General features: G+C 50.9%; 1 protein-coding gene across 2 annotated transcripts in view; it reads right to left on the minus strand.

Annotated features, from left to right (window-relative positions):
- pym1 (PYM homolog 1, exon junction complex associated factor) overlaps positions 1–12,500 on the minus strand; it is a 40,189-nt gene that overhangs the window by 22,199 nt on the left and 5,490 nt on the right. Inside the window, exons 3-4 of one of the 2 annotated variants that reach the window (XM_067414633.1) lie at positions 8,481–8,574; positions 7,630–8,379 (exon numbers count right to left, since the gene is read on the minus strand). The exons of the other annotated variant lie outside the window; for it this stretch is intronic. Coding sequence (XP_067270734.1) covers positions 7,863–8,379; positions 8,481–8,574 — 611 coding nt within the window. The 3' untranslated portion in view covers positions 7,630–7,862. Of the gene's footprint in view, positions 1–7,629; positions 8,380–8,480; positions 8,575–12,500 lie in introns of those variants that run through there. 2 annotated transcript variants of the gene reach the window in all.

The following is a 12,500-nucleotide window of genomic DNA, read 5'->3' on the forward strand; positions in this document are numbered from 1 at the left end:
TGGGAGTGAGTGTGAGTGAGTGTGTGGGAGTGAGTGAGTGAGTGTGTGAGTGTGAGTGAGTGAGTGTGTGAGTGAGTGTGTGGGAGTGAGTGGGAGTGTGTGGGAGTGAGTGTGAGTGAGTGAGTGTGAGTGAGTGAGTGTGTGAGAGAGTGTGTGGGAGTGAGTGTGAGAGAGTGTGAGTGTGTGGGAGTGAGTGTGAGTGTGTGGGAGTGAGTGTGAGTGAGTGAGTGTGTGAGTGTGAGTGAGTGAGTGTGTGAGAGAGTGTGTGGGAGTGAGTGTGAGAGAGTGTGAGTGAGTGTGTGAGTGTGAGTGAGTGAGTGTGTGAGAGAGTGTGTGGGAGTGAGTGTGAGTGAGTGTGAGTGAGTATGTGGGAGTGAGTGAGTGAGTGTGTGAGTGTGAGTGAGTGAGTGTGTGAGAGAGTGTGTGGGAGTGAGTGTGAGAGAGTGTGAGTGTGTGGGAGTGAGTGTGAGTGTGTGGGAGTGAGTGTGAGTGAGTGAGTGTGTGAGTGTGTGAGTGGGAGTGAGTGTGTGGGAGTGAGTGAGTGTGTGAGTGAGTGTGTGGGAGTGAGTGTGTGTGAGTGAGTGAGCGTGTGGGAGTGAGTGTGAGTGAGTGAGTGAGTGTGTGTGAGGGAGTGTGAGTGAGTGTGTGAGTGGGAGTGAGTGTGTGTGAGTGAGTGTGAGTGTGAGTGAGTGTGTGTGTGTGTGTGTGTGTGAGTGTGAGTGAGTGAGTGTGTGGGAGTGAGTGTGAGTGAGTGGGAGTGAGTGTGAGTGTGTGGGAGTGAGTGTGCGTGAGTGAGTGTGTGGGAGTGAGTGGGAGTGTGAGTGTGAGAGTGAGTGAGTGAGTGAGTGAGTGAGTGAGTGAGTGAGTGAGTGTGAGTGAGTGAGTGTGAGTGTGTGGGAGTGAGTGTGAGTGTGTGTGTGAGTGTGAGTGAGTGTGAGTGAATGAGTGTGTGTGTGAGTGTGAGTGAGTGTGTGAGTGGGAGTGAGTGAGTGTGTGGGAGTGAGTGTGAGTGTGTGGGAGGGAGTGTGTGAGTGTGGGAGGGAGTGTGTGAGTGAGTGTGTGGGAGGGAGTGTGGGAGTGAGTGTGTGGGAGTGAGTGTGAGTGTGTGGGAGGGGGTGTGTGAGTGAGTGTGTGGGAGGGAGTGTGTGAGTGAGTGTGTGGGAGGGAGTGTGGGAGTGAGTGTGTGGGAGTGAGTGTGAGTGTGTGGGAGGGGGTGTGTGAGTGAGTGTGTGGGAGGGAGTGTGAGTGTGTGGGAGTGAGTGTGTGGGAGTGAGTGTGTGAGTGAGTGAGTGGGAGTGAGTGTGAGTGTGTGTGTGAGAGTGTGTGAGGGAGTGAGTGAGTGAGTGAGTGAGTGAGTGAGTGAGTGTGTGAGTGAGTGTGTGTGTGAGAGTGTGTGTGAGTGAGTGAGTGTGTGGGAGTGAGTGTGTGAGTGAGTGAGAGTGAGTGTCAGTGTGTGGGAGTGAGTGAGCGAGTGGGAGTGTGTGAGAGTGTGTGGGAGTGAGTGTGTGAGTGAGTGAGTGTGTGAGTGAGTGAGTAAGTGTGTGGGAGTGAGTGTGTGAGTGAGTGTGTGAGTGTGTGGGAGTGAGTGTGAATGTGTGTGAGTGAGTGTGTGAGTGAGTGAGTGAGTGTGAATGTGTGGGAGTGAGTGAGTGAGTGAGTGAGTGTGTGGGAGTGAGTGTGTGAGTGAGTGAGTGAGTGTGAATGTGTGGGAGTGAGTGAGTGAGTGTGTGGGAGTGAGTGTGAATGTGTGTGAGTGAGTGAGTGAGTGTGTGGGAGTGAGTGTGAATGTGTGGGAGTGAGTGAGTGAGTGAGTGAGTGTGTGGGAGTGAGTGTGTGAGTGAGTGAGTGAGTGTGTGGGAGTGAGTGAGTGAGTGTGTGTGTGTGTGTGTGGGAGTGAGTGTGTGAGTGTGTGGGAGTGAGTGTGTGTGAGTGAGTGTGTGTGTGTGTGTGTGTGTGTGAGTGAGTGTGTGAGTGAGTGAGTGTGTGAGTGAGTGTGTGTGTGTGTGTGAGTGAGTGTGTGAGTGAGTGTGTGTGTGTGTGGGAGTGAGTGTGTGAGTGTGTGAGTGTGTGAGTGTGTGAGTGTGTGAGTGTGTGAGTGAGTGAGTGAGTGTGTGGGAGTGAGTGTGAATGTGTGGGAGTGAGTGAGTGAGTGAGTGAGTGAGTGAGTGAGTGTGTGTGTGTGTGTGTGTGTGTGTGTGTGTGTGTGTGTGTGTGTGTGTGTGTGTGTGTGTGTGTGTGAGTGAGTGTGTGAGTGAGTGTGTGAGTGAGTGTGTGAGTGAGTGTGTGGGAGTGAGTGTGAGTGTGTGTGAGTGAGTGTGTGAGTAAGTGAGTGTGTGTGTGTCAGTGAGTGGGAGTGAGTGAGTGTTAGTATGTGTGTGAGTGAGTGTGTGTGAGTGTGTGAGTGAGTGTGTGAGTGAGTGTCAGTGAGTGTGTGTGTGTGTGCGCGAGTGAGTGTGTGAGCAATAAAGTCGGAATTACTTTTTTATTCAGTATTCAGAATCAAGCTTCCAGATATTGCTTATTTCTATCATATAAACACATTTGTGGCCCGTATGCTAAACAGGTTAAAGTGTGCACTCTATCAGACGTGTTTGAGCAACACACACACACACACACACACACTCACACTCACTCACTCACTCACACACACACACACACACACACACACACACACACACACACACACACACACACACACACACACACACACACACACACACACACACACACACACACACACACACCAGGGCCGTGCACAGATATTTTGAGGGGCAGTGGTCCAAACCAAAAAAAGAGGCACTATAAGGGGATTGAGTATCATCTTAATATAGAGAATGAATAACAAACCTTTTACAATCATACTGTAAATACAATTGTTAGGCTTTAGTGCTAATTAAATTTATGTTGTTCTAATTATTCTTCCAAAAAATTGATTCTGGGTTAATTTGATCTCTTTTCTATTTTTTATTTATTTATTGGAGATTTAAGTTGCAAATGAGAATTACTAAAATTATTGAATATATTTTGAGACAAAGGTCTTGTTTATGATTTATGCAAATCATATGCAACAGTTTTTTAATAACAGAATATGTAAAAGTATGGTATTTGGGGTAAAAGGCCTATTTAACATGATGATAAACAGCTGACTGACTTCCATTTGTTGACATGACATGGTTAAGATTCGGCTGGTAAATATCTTAAGTTGGGTGTCCATCTTAGAGGCAACATCATATTTATAATAAAAATATGATAATAATCATATAATACAAATATATTTAGTTGTTATAACGATACAACTTTATTAAATGATTTTGGGATCTCATGAACAATGGTTAATTATTTTATAAATCAAAATAAACAGAAAATACTGCAAACGTGCTAGAGATTTTTTTGCACAAGTATGAACTTTTTTGAAAAATTAGCACATTTTTCTTCGGGTGTGCTTTAGCCCCATTGGACCCTGATACAACTCAGTTATAATAGCCCTTATATTACCTTTTTTATTGTATACGATTAATATGGTCTAAATAAAATATCATAAATTGCGTAGGCTATGTTATAGATAGGCTACTATTAACTTGTAAAATGTATTATAATCGGAAATCTATTTTACAGGACTTAAGAGTGACAAACCTTCAGCAATATTCAGTAGGGCTATAGCCAACAGTGATGATTTACCCGCTGACATGCTAGAGCTCCATGTTTGCACTGTTGAAACAAACAAACTACTAATTCTGTGGATCAACCACTGTCTGTATGTGGATTGTAGTTTGTAATATAGCCTACCTGTTTATGGGACAACGTTCTTTAACTGCCGTCTCCACAGAGAGCGGACACCGCTGCAGACTTTGAGCAGTGCTGCGGAGCGAGCGGGAAAACACGAAACGGATTAGCGAAATGAGTGGATTTTTATTACGCTTTTATGGGAATCCTCTGAGGGTGAGGGAGGGAAGGGGGCAAGAGGGGCACCTTAGCCAATGAGGGCAAAGGGGCAGTGGCTCTAGCCACCGGGCCACCCCCCTGTGCACGGCCCTGACACACACTCACCCGGTTCCACAGATCAGGCTTAAGATAGTCCCAGACTAAAGGCTGAGGTTGTCACTGAGGCACTAACGGACTTTTTTCGGAATTTTTGGGAGCAGATTTGAGCTTTAGCTTTAATTTCTACATCATTTCCATAACTGTTTATTTCACACCAACATTATTAATTGTTCTGCATCTGCGAGAGTGTGGGCGGGTTTTTGATATCGCGGCTGTACTTCCTGCTCTACTTCCTGTGCTCTACTGCGCAACTCCGGTCCCGAAATCGCTACTGCGCAGACTCGGTCCCAAGATGTCCGTGCCGTGCACCCCCGCCTGAAAGCTTCAAATATGGCAAGCGGAAACGGATGATGACGAGTCGTCCATATTTTTTTACGGTCTATGCTCCAGATGCACATCGGTTGTTTTATTCTAAGGCACGTTTATAAAAGATACTTTAGAGCGTTAGTTCAGCCAGAAATGTAAATAGTGTGATTAATTCCTCCTGTGGTTGGCCAGCCGTCAGTCCTCCGCTCATCTTCACACACAGATGAAGATATTAGTGTTGAAATCCGATGGCTCAGAAAGGCCTTCATTGACACCAATGTCATTTCCTCTCTCAAGACCCATAAAGGCACTAAAGACGTCGTTACAAAGCCCATCTCACTACAGCGGCTCTACAATCATTGATGAAGAGGCCAGAATAGAGTTAGTGCGCAAAAACACTAAATAACGACTTATAAAGTGATGGCCGATTTCAGAACAAAGCTTCGAACCGTTATGAGTCAGTGAATCGATTCATGATTCGAACCGCTATGAGTCAGTGAATCGATTCATGATTCGCATCGCGTGTCAAACTGCTGAAATCACGGGTGCTTCTCAATATCCCTCCTCGTTTCCTCGCTCCTCCGTCCTCCATCCTATGACCCGGAAACCGATGGAGCTCAGCCATCTTGTAGGAGGAGTGAGGGGAGGATGGAGGAGTGAGGAGAGGATGGAGGAGAGAGGAGAGGATGGAGGAGTGAAGAGAGGAAGGAGGAGTGAGGGGAGGATGGAGGAGAGAGGAGAGGATGGAGGAGTGAGGAGAGGAGTGAGGAGAGGATGGAGGAAAGAGGAGAGGATGGAGGAGTGAGGAGAGGATGGAGGAGAGAGGAGAGGATGGAGGAGTAAGGAGAGGATGGAGGAGTGAAGAGAGGATGGAGGAGTAAGGAGAGGATGGAGGAGTGAAGAGAGGATGGAGGAGAGAGGAGAGGATGGAGGAGTGAGGAGAGGATGGAGGAGAGAGGAGAGGATGGAGGAGTGAGGAGAGGATGGATGAGTGAAGAGAGGATGGAGGAGTGAGGAGAGGATGGAGGAGTGAAGAGAGGATGGAGGAGTGAAGAGAGGATGGAGGAGTGAGGAGAGGATGGAGGAGTGAAGAGAGGATGGAGGATAGGATGGAGGAGTGAGGAGAGGATGGAGGAGTGAGGAGAGGATGGAGGAGTGAAGAGAGGATGGAGGAGTGAAGAGAGGATGGAGGAGTGAAGAGAGGATGGAGGATAGGATGGAGGAGTGAGGAGAGGATGGAGGAGAGAGGAGAGGATGGAGGAGTGAGGAGAGGATGGAGGAGAGAGGAGAGGATGGAGGAGTAAGGAGGGGATGGAGGAGTGAAGAGAGGATGGAGGAGAGAGGAGAGGATGGAGGAGTAAGGAGAGGATGGAGGAGTGAAGAGAGGATGGAGGAGTGAAGAGAGGATGGAGGAGTGAGGAGAGTATGGAGGAGAGAGGAGAGGATGGAGGAGTAAGGAGAGGATGGAGGAGTGAAGAGAGGATGGAGGAGTGAAGAGAGGATGGAGGAGTAAGGAGAGGATGGAGGAGTGAAGAGAGGATGGAGGAGTGAGGAGAGGATGGAGGAGTGAAGAGAGGATGGAGGAGTGAAGAGAGGATGGAGGAGTGAAGAGAGGATGGAGGAGTAAGGAGAGGATGGAGGAGTGAGGAGAGGATGGAGGAGTGAGGAGAGGATGGAGGAGTAAGGAGAGGATGGAGGAGTGAAGAGAGGATGGAGGAGTGAAGAGAGGATGGAGGAGTAAGGAGAGGATGGAGGAGTGAAGAGAGGATGGAGGAGTCGTGAGCGAGGATACTCTGGTGGATCCTTTGAGGAAGTGTTTTATCGACTAAACGTGACGCACACATTAATTCTCCTCCCCTTCACATCGTGCCAGTTTATTCATCATTATTATTGTTTACATGTACAAGACACAAATGTTTGTCAAATAACAACACCTGACAGTTGCAGAATTATAGCAAAGCACAAGAAATGAAAGAAACAAATAGAAACTAATACTATACAATGAAAAAGCAGTTAATAACTGGGTTTCGTTGTAAATAATAACTGGTAATATTAATTAAAATATGGACAAATGTGGTATTTTGTGGAGGCTGAAGCTCACAATATACATAGTCTCTAAATATCTCTAATGTTCAAGAATCCCGACTAAATCCAGCGGTAGAGTCATCATTAACTGACAACGCTTTAAAGTGACGTTAAAGGGAGCGAGGATATCATTCCACTTGATTCAATTCCTCCGTCCTCTCGTCCTGAAGGGGCGGAGCTAAGGCGCGAGGACAGGAAACGAGGATGCACAAATAAGAGTTGGGAAGCACCCCACGTGTCAAACTGCTGAAATCACGAGACTCTGGCGATCCGAATCATGAATCGATTCACTGACTCATAACGGTTCGAAGCTTTGTTCTGAAATCGGCCATCACTATATAAGTCGTTATTTAGTGTTTTTGCGCACTAACTCTATTCTGGCCTCTTCATCAATGATTGTAGAGCCGCTGTAGTGAGATGGGCTTTGTAACGACGTCTTTAGTGCCTTTATGGGTCTTGAGAGAGGAAATGACATTGGTGTCAATGAAGGCCTTTCTGAGCCATCGGATTTCAACACTAATATCTTCATCTGTGTGTGAAGATGAGCGGAGGTCTGACGGCTGGCCAACCACAGGAGGAATTAATCACACTATTTACATTTCTGGCTGAACTAACGCTTTAATATCCTAATCCTGGTTTAATCTAAGCCCTGTCTGTGGAACTGAGCGTCAATGCCACTTTCCACACACACACACACACATGTCTGGTGCGCTATCTTTGTGGGGACTTGCCATAGACGTGATGGTTTTTATACCATACAAACCATATAATCTATCCCCCTACACTGCCCCTGCCCCTAAACCTACCCATCACAGGAAACTTTCTACATTTTTACATTTTCAATAGAACTCATTCTGTATGATTTATAAGCTTTTGTACCCATGGGGACCTCAATTTAGGTCCCCACGGTGACACGAGTCCCCATGAGTCTGTGTGCATTCAGGTTGAAGTCCTCACCAGGCTAGAAAAACATGTACACACATACACACACACACACACACACAGGGGCGTAGCACCAAATTTTGGGCCCTGGGTACAAACCATCTTGCTGGGCCCCTGTACCATGTATGTGTATGTATAGAAAACTGACTTCTAAGGCCCCCCCCTGCCTCGGGCCCTGGTTACTCAGTACCCTTTATCCCCCCAGTCCCACGCCCCTGCACACACACACACACAGGAACAGACAAGGACGAGAAATACAGATTGTTATGCTATGTTTAATATAACACAATTCTGCACATTATTAACTCATGCCGTTATGCACTACGGTGGTAAAAAAAAAAAGAGGAGATCATGATTTTCAGTCCTTCAGTCTCTGAGGCTCATCGGGCGAAAGCATCGGCGCTCCTATAAAGAGTCCAGAGCGCAGAGTCATGATGTATAACACACAAGAGTGACACACAAACACAGCCGATGATTGACAGCTGGTCTCACAGGCCCGCCTCCAGCAGCTGTAGCTCCGCCCTCAAGGCCTGGCCCCGCCCCAGTTTGTCCAGCTGCTCCTGGCTGGGGCTCCTGATCTCTCCAGAGTCGAGCTTCTGCTGGAGCTCCTCCACCTGCCGCAGCTTCTTCCGCAGGTTCTTCATCTTCTTGGCCTTTTCTGCGGCTGTGGGTTCCTCAGTGCTGACCCTCATCCCCTCCAGCTGCTGGCTCAGGCCCCGTGCCTGCTCCAGCTGCTCGCCCAGGCCCCGCCCCTCCTCACACAGGTCCCGCCCTTCCTCGCCCAGGCCCCTCCCCTCCTCAGGCTGGCCCCTCCCCTCATCAGGCTGGCCCCGCCCCTCCTCAGGCTGGCCCCGCCCCTCCTTGCGCTTCTCTTTGCGCTTCATGTTGCGTTTGGCGGTTTTGGAGCGCGTGGCGTCGCTCTGTCTCTCGGCTCCGCTCTCCGGACTCATGCCGGGCGGCAGGTCGGGTTTACTCTTGAAGAACTTCACGTATTTGTTCTCGTATCTGCGGAGAGAGAAGAGAGACTCGTGATTGGCAAGTGGGAAGAGGGCGTGGTCTCGGCTCTACTGCGGTGCGACGCAATGCATTGTGGGTCAAGCGCTTACACCGGTACCTCCTCCTGCGGAACGTATCCGTCCTTCACCCGCCGCGGCTTCCTCCAGGAGCCATCCGGACGCTGCGTGGCGGCGATATATTTACCTACAACATACACACACACCACACACACACGCCGGCACTCAGTGTCTTTGGTTTTCCTGAATCTGGGACATTCTGACATCACCTCCTCAAACACCTCCTCTGATCATTTATATTTATTATAGATGTTATCGGCTTTATTATTATTTTGATTTAAATCTGTGCTTCCAGTCTGAGACTGTGTTTGAGAGATGGATCTGTATTCCTCATACGCACAGACTAACACACACACACACACACACACACACACACACACACACACACACACACACGTCAAGTATCCCGTTTTGGCCGGGAAAGTCCCGTATTTTATTATACTTTCCCGCAGTCTTCCTGTATTAGTATTTTCCTGTAAATATCCCGTATTTTAACCTGCGTTATTAAAAAATAATGCCTCGCGATAACTGCCATCTGCAGTAGCCTACAGTAGTGTCGTGCGGTTAGTGTGTGAGGTCAGACGACGAGTGAGGTCGGACGACGAGTGTCGCGAGGTTAGTGTGAGGTCGGACGACGAGTGTCGCGAGGTTAGTGTGTGAGGTCAGACGACGAGTGTCGCGAGGTTAGTGTGTGAGGTCAGATGACGAGTGAGGTCGGACGATGAGTGTCGCGAGGTTAGTGTGTGAGGTCAGATGACGAGTGAGGTCGGACGATGAGTGTCGCGAGGTTAGTGTGTGAGGTCAGATGACGAGTGTCGCGAGGTTAGTGTGTGAGGTCAGATGACGAGTGTCGCGAGGTTAGTGTGTGAGGTCGGACGACGAGTGTCGCGAGGTTAGTGTGTGAGGTCAGATGACGAGTGTCGCGAGGTTAGTGTGTGAGGTCAGATGACGAGTGTCGCGAGGTTAGTGTGTGAGGTCAGATGACGAGTGTCGCGAGGTTAGTGTGTGAGGTCAGATGACGAGTGTCGCGAGGTTAGTGTGTGAGGTCGGACGACGAGTGTCGCGAGGTTAGTGTGTGAGGTCAGACGACGAGTGTCGCGAGGTTAGTGCGTGAGGTCAGATGACGAGTGAGGTCGGACGATGAGTGTCGCGAGGTTAGTGTGTGAGGTCAGATGACGAGTGAGGTCGGACGATGAGTGTCGCGAGGTTAGTGTGTGAGGTCAGATGACGAGTGAGGTCGGACGATGAGTGTCGCGAGGTTAGTGCGTGAGGTCAGATGACGAGTGAGGTCGGACGATGAGTGTCGCGAGGTTAGTGTGTGAGGTCAGATGACGAGTGAGGTCGGACGACGAGTGTCGCGAGGTTAGTGTGTGAGGTCAGATGACGAGTGAGGTCGGACGACGAGTGTCGCGAGGTTAGTGTGTGAGGTCAGATGACGAGTGAGGTCGGACGACGAGTGTCGCGAGGTTAGTGTGTGAGGTCGGACGACGAATGTCGCGAGGTTAGTGTGTGAGGTCAGACGACGAGTGTCGCGCGGTTAGTGTGTGAGGTCAGATGACGAGTGAGGTCGGACGACGAGTGTCGCGAGGTTAGTGTGTGAGGTCAGATGACGAGTGAGGTCGGACGACGAGTGTCGCGAGGTTAGTGTGTGAGGTCAGACGACGAGTGTCGCGAGGTTAGTGTGTGAGGTCAGACGACGAGTGTCGCGAGGTTAGTGTGTGAGGTCAGACGACAAGTGTCGCGAGGTAAGTGTGTGAGGTCAGACGACGAGTGTCGCGAGGTTAGTGTGTGAGGTCAGACGACAAGTGTCGCGAGGTTAGTGTGTGAGGTCAGACGACGAGTGTCGCGAGGTTAGTGTGTGAGGTCAGACGACGAGTGTCGCGAGGTTAGTGTGTGAGGTCAGATGACGAGTGAGGTCTGACGATGAGTGTCGCGAGGTTAGTGTGAGGTCAGACGACGAGTGTCGCGAGGTTAGTGTGAGGTCAGATGACGAGTGAGGTCTGACGATGAGTGTCGCGAGGTTAGTGTGTGAGGTCAGACGACGAGTGTCGCGAGGTTAGTGCGTGAGGTCAGATGACGAGTGTCGCGAGGTTAGTGCGTGAGGTCAGACGACGAGTGTCGCGAGGTTAGTGCGTGAGGTCAGACGACGAGTGTCGCGAGGTTAGTGCGTGAGGTCAGACGACGAGTGTCGCGCGGTTAGTGTGTGAGGTCAGATGACGAGTGTCGCGAGGTTAGTGCGTGAGGTCAGACGACGAGTGTCGCGAGGTTAGTGCGTGAGGTCAGACGACGAGTGTCGCGCGGTTAGTGCGTGAGGTCAGATGACGAGTGTCGCGAGGTTAGTGCGTGAGGTCAGACGACGAGTGTCGCGAGGTTAGTGTGTGAGGTCAGATGACGAGTGTCGCGAGGTTAGTGCGTGAGGTCAGACGACGAGTGTCGCGAGGTTAGTGTGTGAGGTCAGACGACGAGTGTCGCGAGGTTAGTGCGTGAGGTCAGATGACGAGTGTCGCGAGGTTAGTGCGTGAGGTCAGACGACGAGTGTCGCGAGGTTAGTGCGTGAGGTCAGACGACGAGTGTCGCGAGGTTAGTGCGTGAGGTCAGACGACGAGTGTCGCGAGGTTAGTGTGAGGTCAGACGACGAGTGTCGCGAGGTTAGTGCGTGAGGTCAGACGACGAGTGTCGCGAGGTTAGTGTGTGAGGTCAGACGACGAGTGTCGCGAGGTTAGTGCGTGAGGTCAGACGACGAGTGTCGCGAGGTTAGTGCGTGAGGTCAGATGACGAGTGTCGCGAGGTTAGTGCGTGAGGTCAGACGACGAGTGTCGCGAGGTTAGTGCGTGAGGTCAGACGACGAGTGTCGCGAGGTTAGTGCGTGAGGTCAGACGACGAGTGTCGCGAGGTTAGTGTGAGGTCAGACGACGAGTGTCGCGAGGTTAGTGCGTGAGGTCAGACGACGAGTGTCGCGAGGTTAGTGTGTGAGGTCAGATGACGAGTGAGGTCGGACGACGAGTGTCGCGAGGTTAGTGTGAGGTCAGACGACGAGTGTCGCGAGGTTAGTGCGTGAGGTCAGACGACGAGTGTCGCGAGGTTAGTGCGTGAGGTCAGACGACGAGTGTCGCGAGGTTAGTGCGTGAGGTCAGACGACGAGTGTCGCGAGGTTAGTGCGTGAGGTCAGACGACGAGTGTCGCGAGGTTAGTGCGTGAGGTCAGACGACGAGTGTCGCGAGGTTAGTGCGTGAGGTCAGACGACGAGTGTCGCGAGGTTAGTGCGTGAGGTCAGACGACGAGTGTCGCGAGGTTAGTGCGTGAGGTCAGACGACGAGTGTCGCGAGGTTAGTGCGTGAGGTCAGACGACGAGTGTCGCGAGGTTAGTGCGTGAGGTCAGACGACGAGTGTCGCGAGGTTAGTGCGTGAGGTCAGACGACGAGTGTCGCGAGGTTAGTGCGTGAGGTCAGACGACGAGTGTCGCGAGGTTAGTGCGTGAGGTCAGACGACGAGTGTCGCGAGGTTAGTGCGTGAGGTCAGACGACGAGTGTCGCGAGGTTAGTGCGTGAGGTCAGACGACGAGTGTCGCGAGGTTAGTGCGTGAGGTCAGACGACGAGTGTCGCGTGGTTAGTGTGAGGTCAGACGACGAGTGTCGCGAGGTTAATGCGTGAGGTCAGACGACGAGTGTCGCGAGGTTAGTGTGAGGTCAGACGACGAGTGTCGCGAGGTTAATGCGTGAGGTCAGACGACGAGTGTCGCGTGGTTAGTGTGAGGTCAGACGACGAGTGTCGCGAGGTTAATGCGTGAGGTCAGACGACGAGTGTCGCGTGGTTAGTCCGTGAGGTCAGACGACGAGTGTCGCGAGGTTAGTGCGTGAGGTCAGACGACGAGTGTCGCGAGGTTAGTCCGTGAGGTCAGACGACGAGTGTCGCGAGGTTAGTGCGTGAGGTCAGACGACGAGTGTCGCGTGGTTAGTCCGTGAGGTCAGACGACGAGTGTCGCGAGGTTAGTGCGTGAGGTCAGACGACGAGTGTCGCGTGGTTAGTCCGTGAGGTCAGACGACGAGTGTCGCG

The sequence above is a fragment of the Pseudorasbora parva genome, chromosome 13 (genome assembly GCF_024679245.1).
Source record: "Pseudorasbora parva isolate DD20220531a chromosome 13, ASM2467924v1, whole genome shotgun sequence".
Lineage (NCBI taxonomy): Eukaryota > Metazoa > Chordata > Actinopteri > Cypriniformes > Gobionidae > Pseudorasbora > Pseudorasbora parva.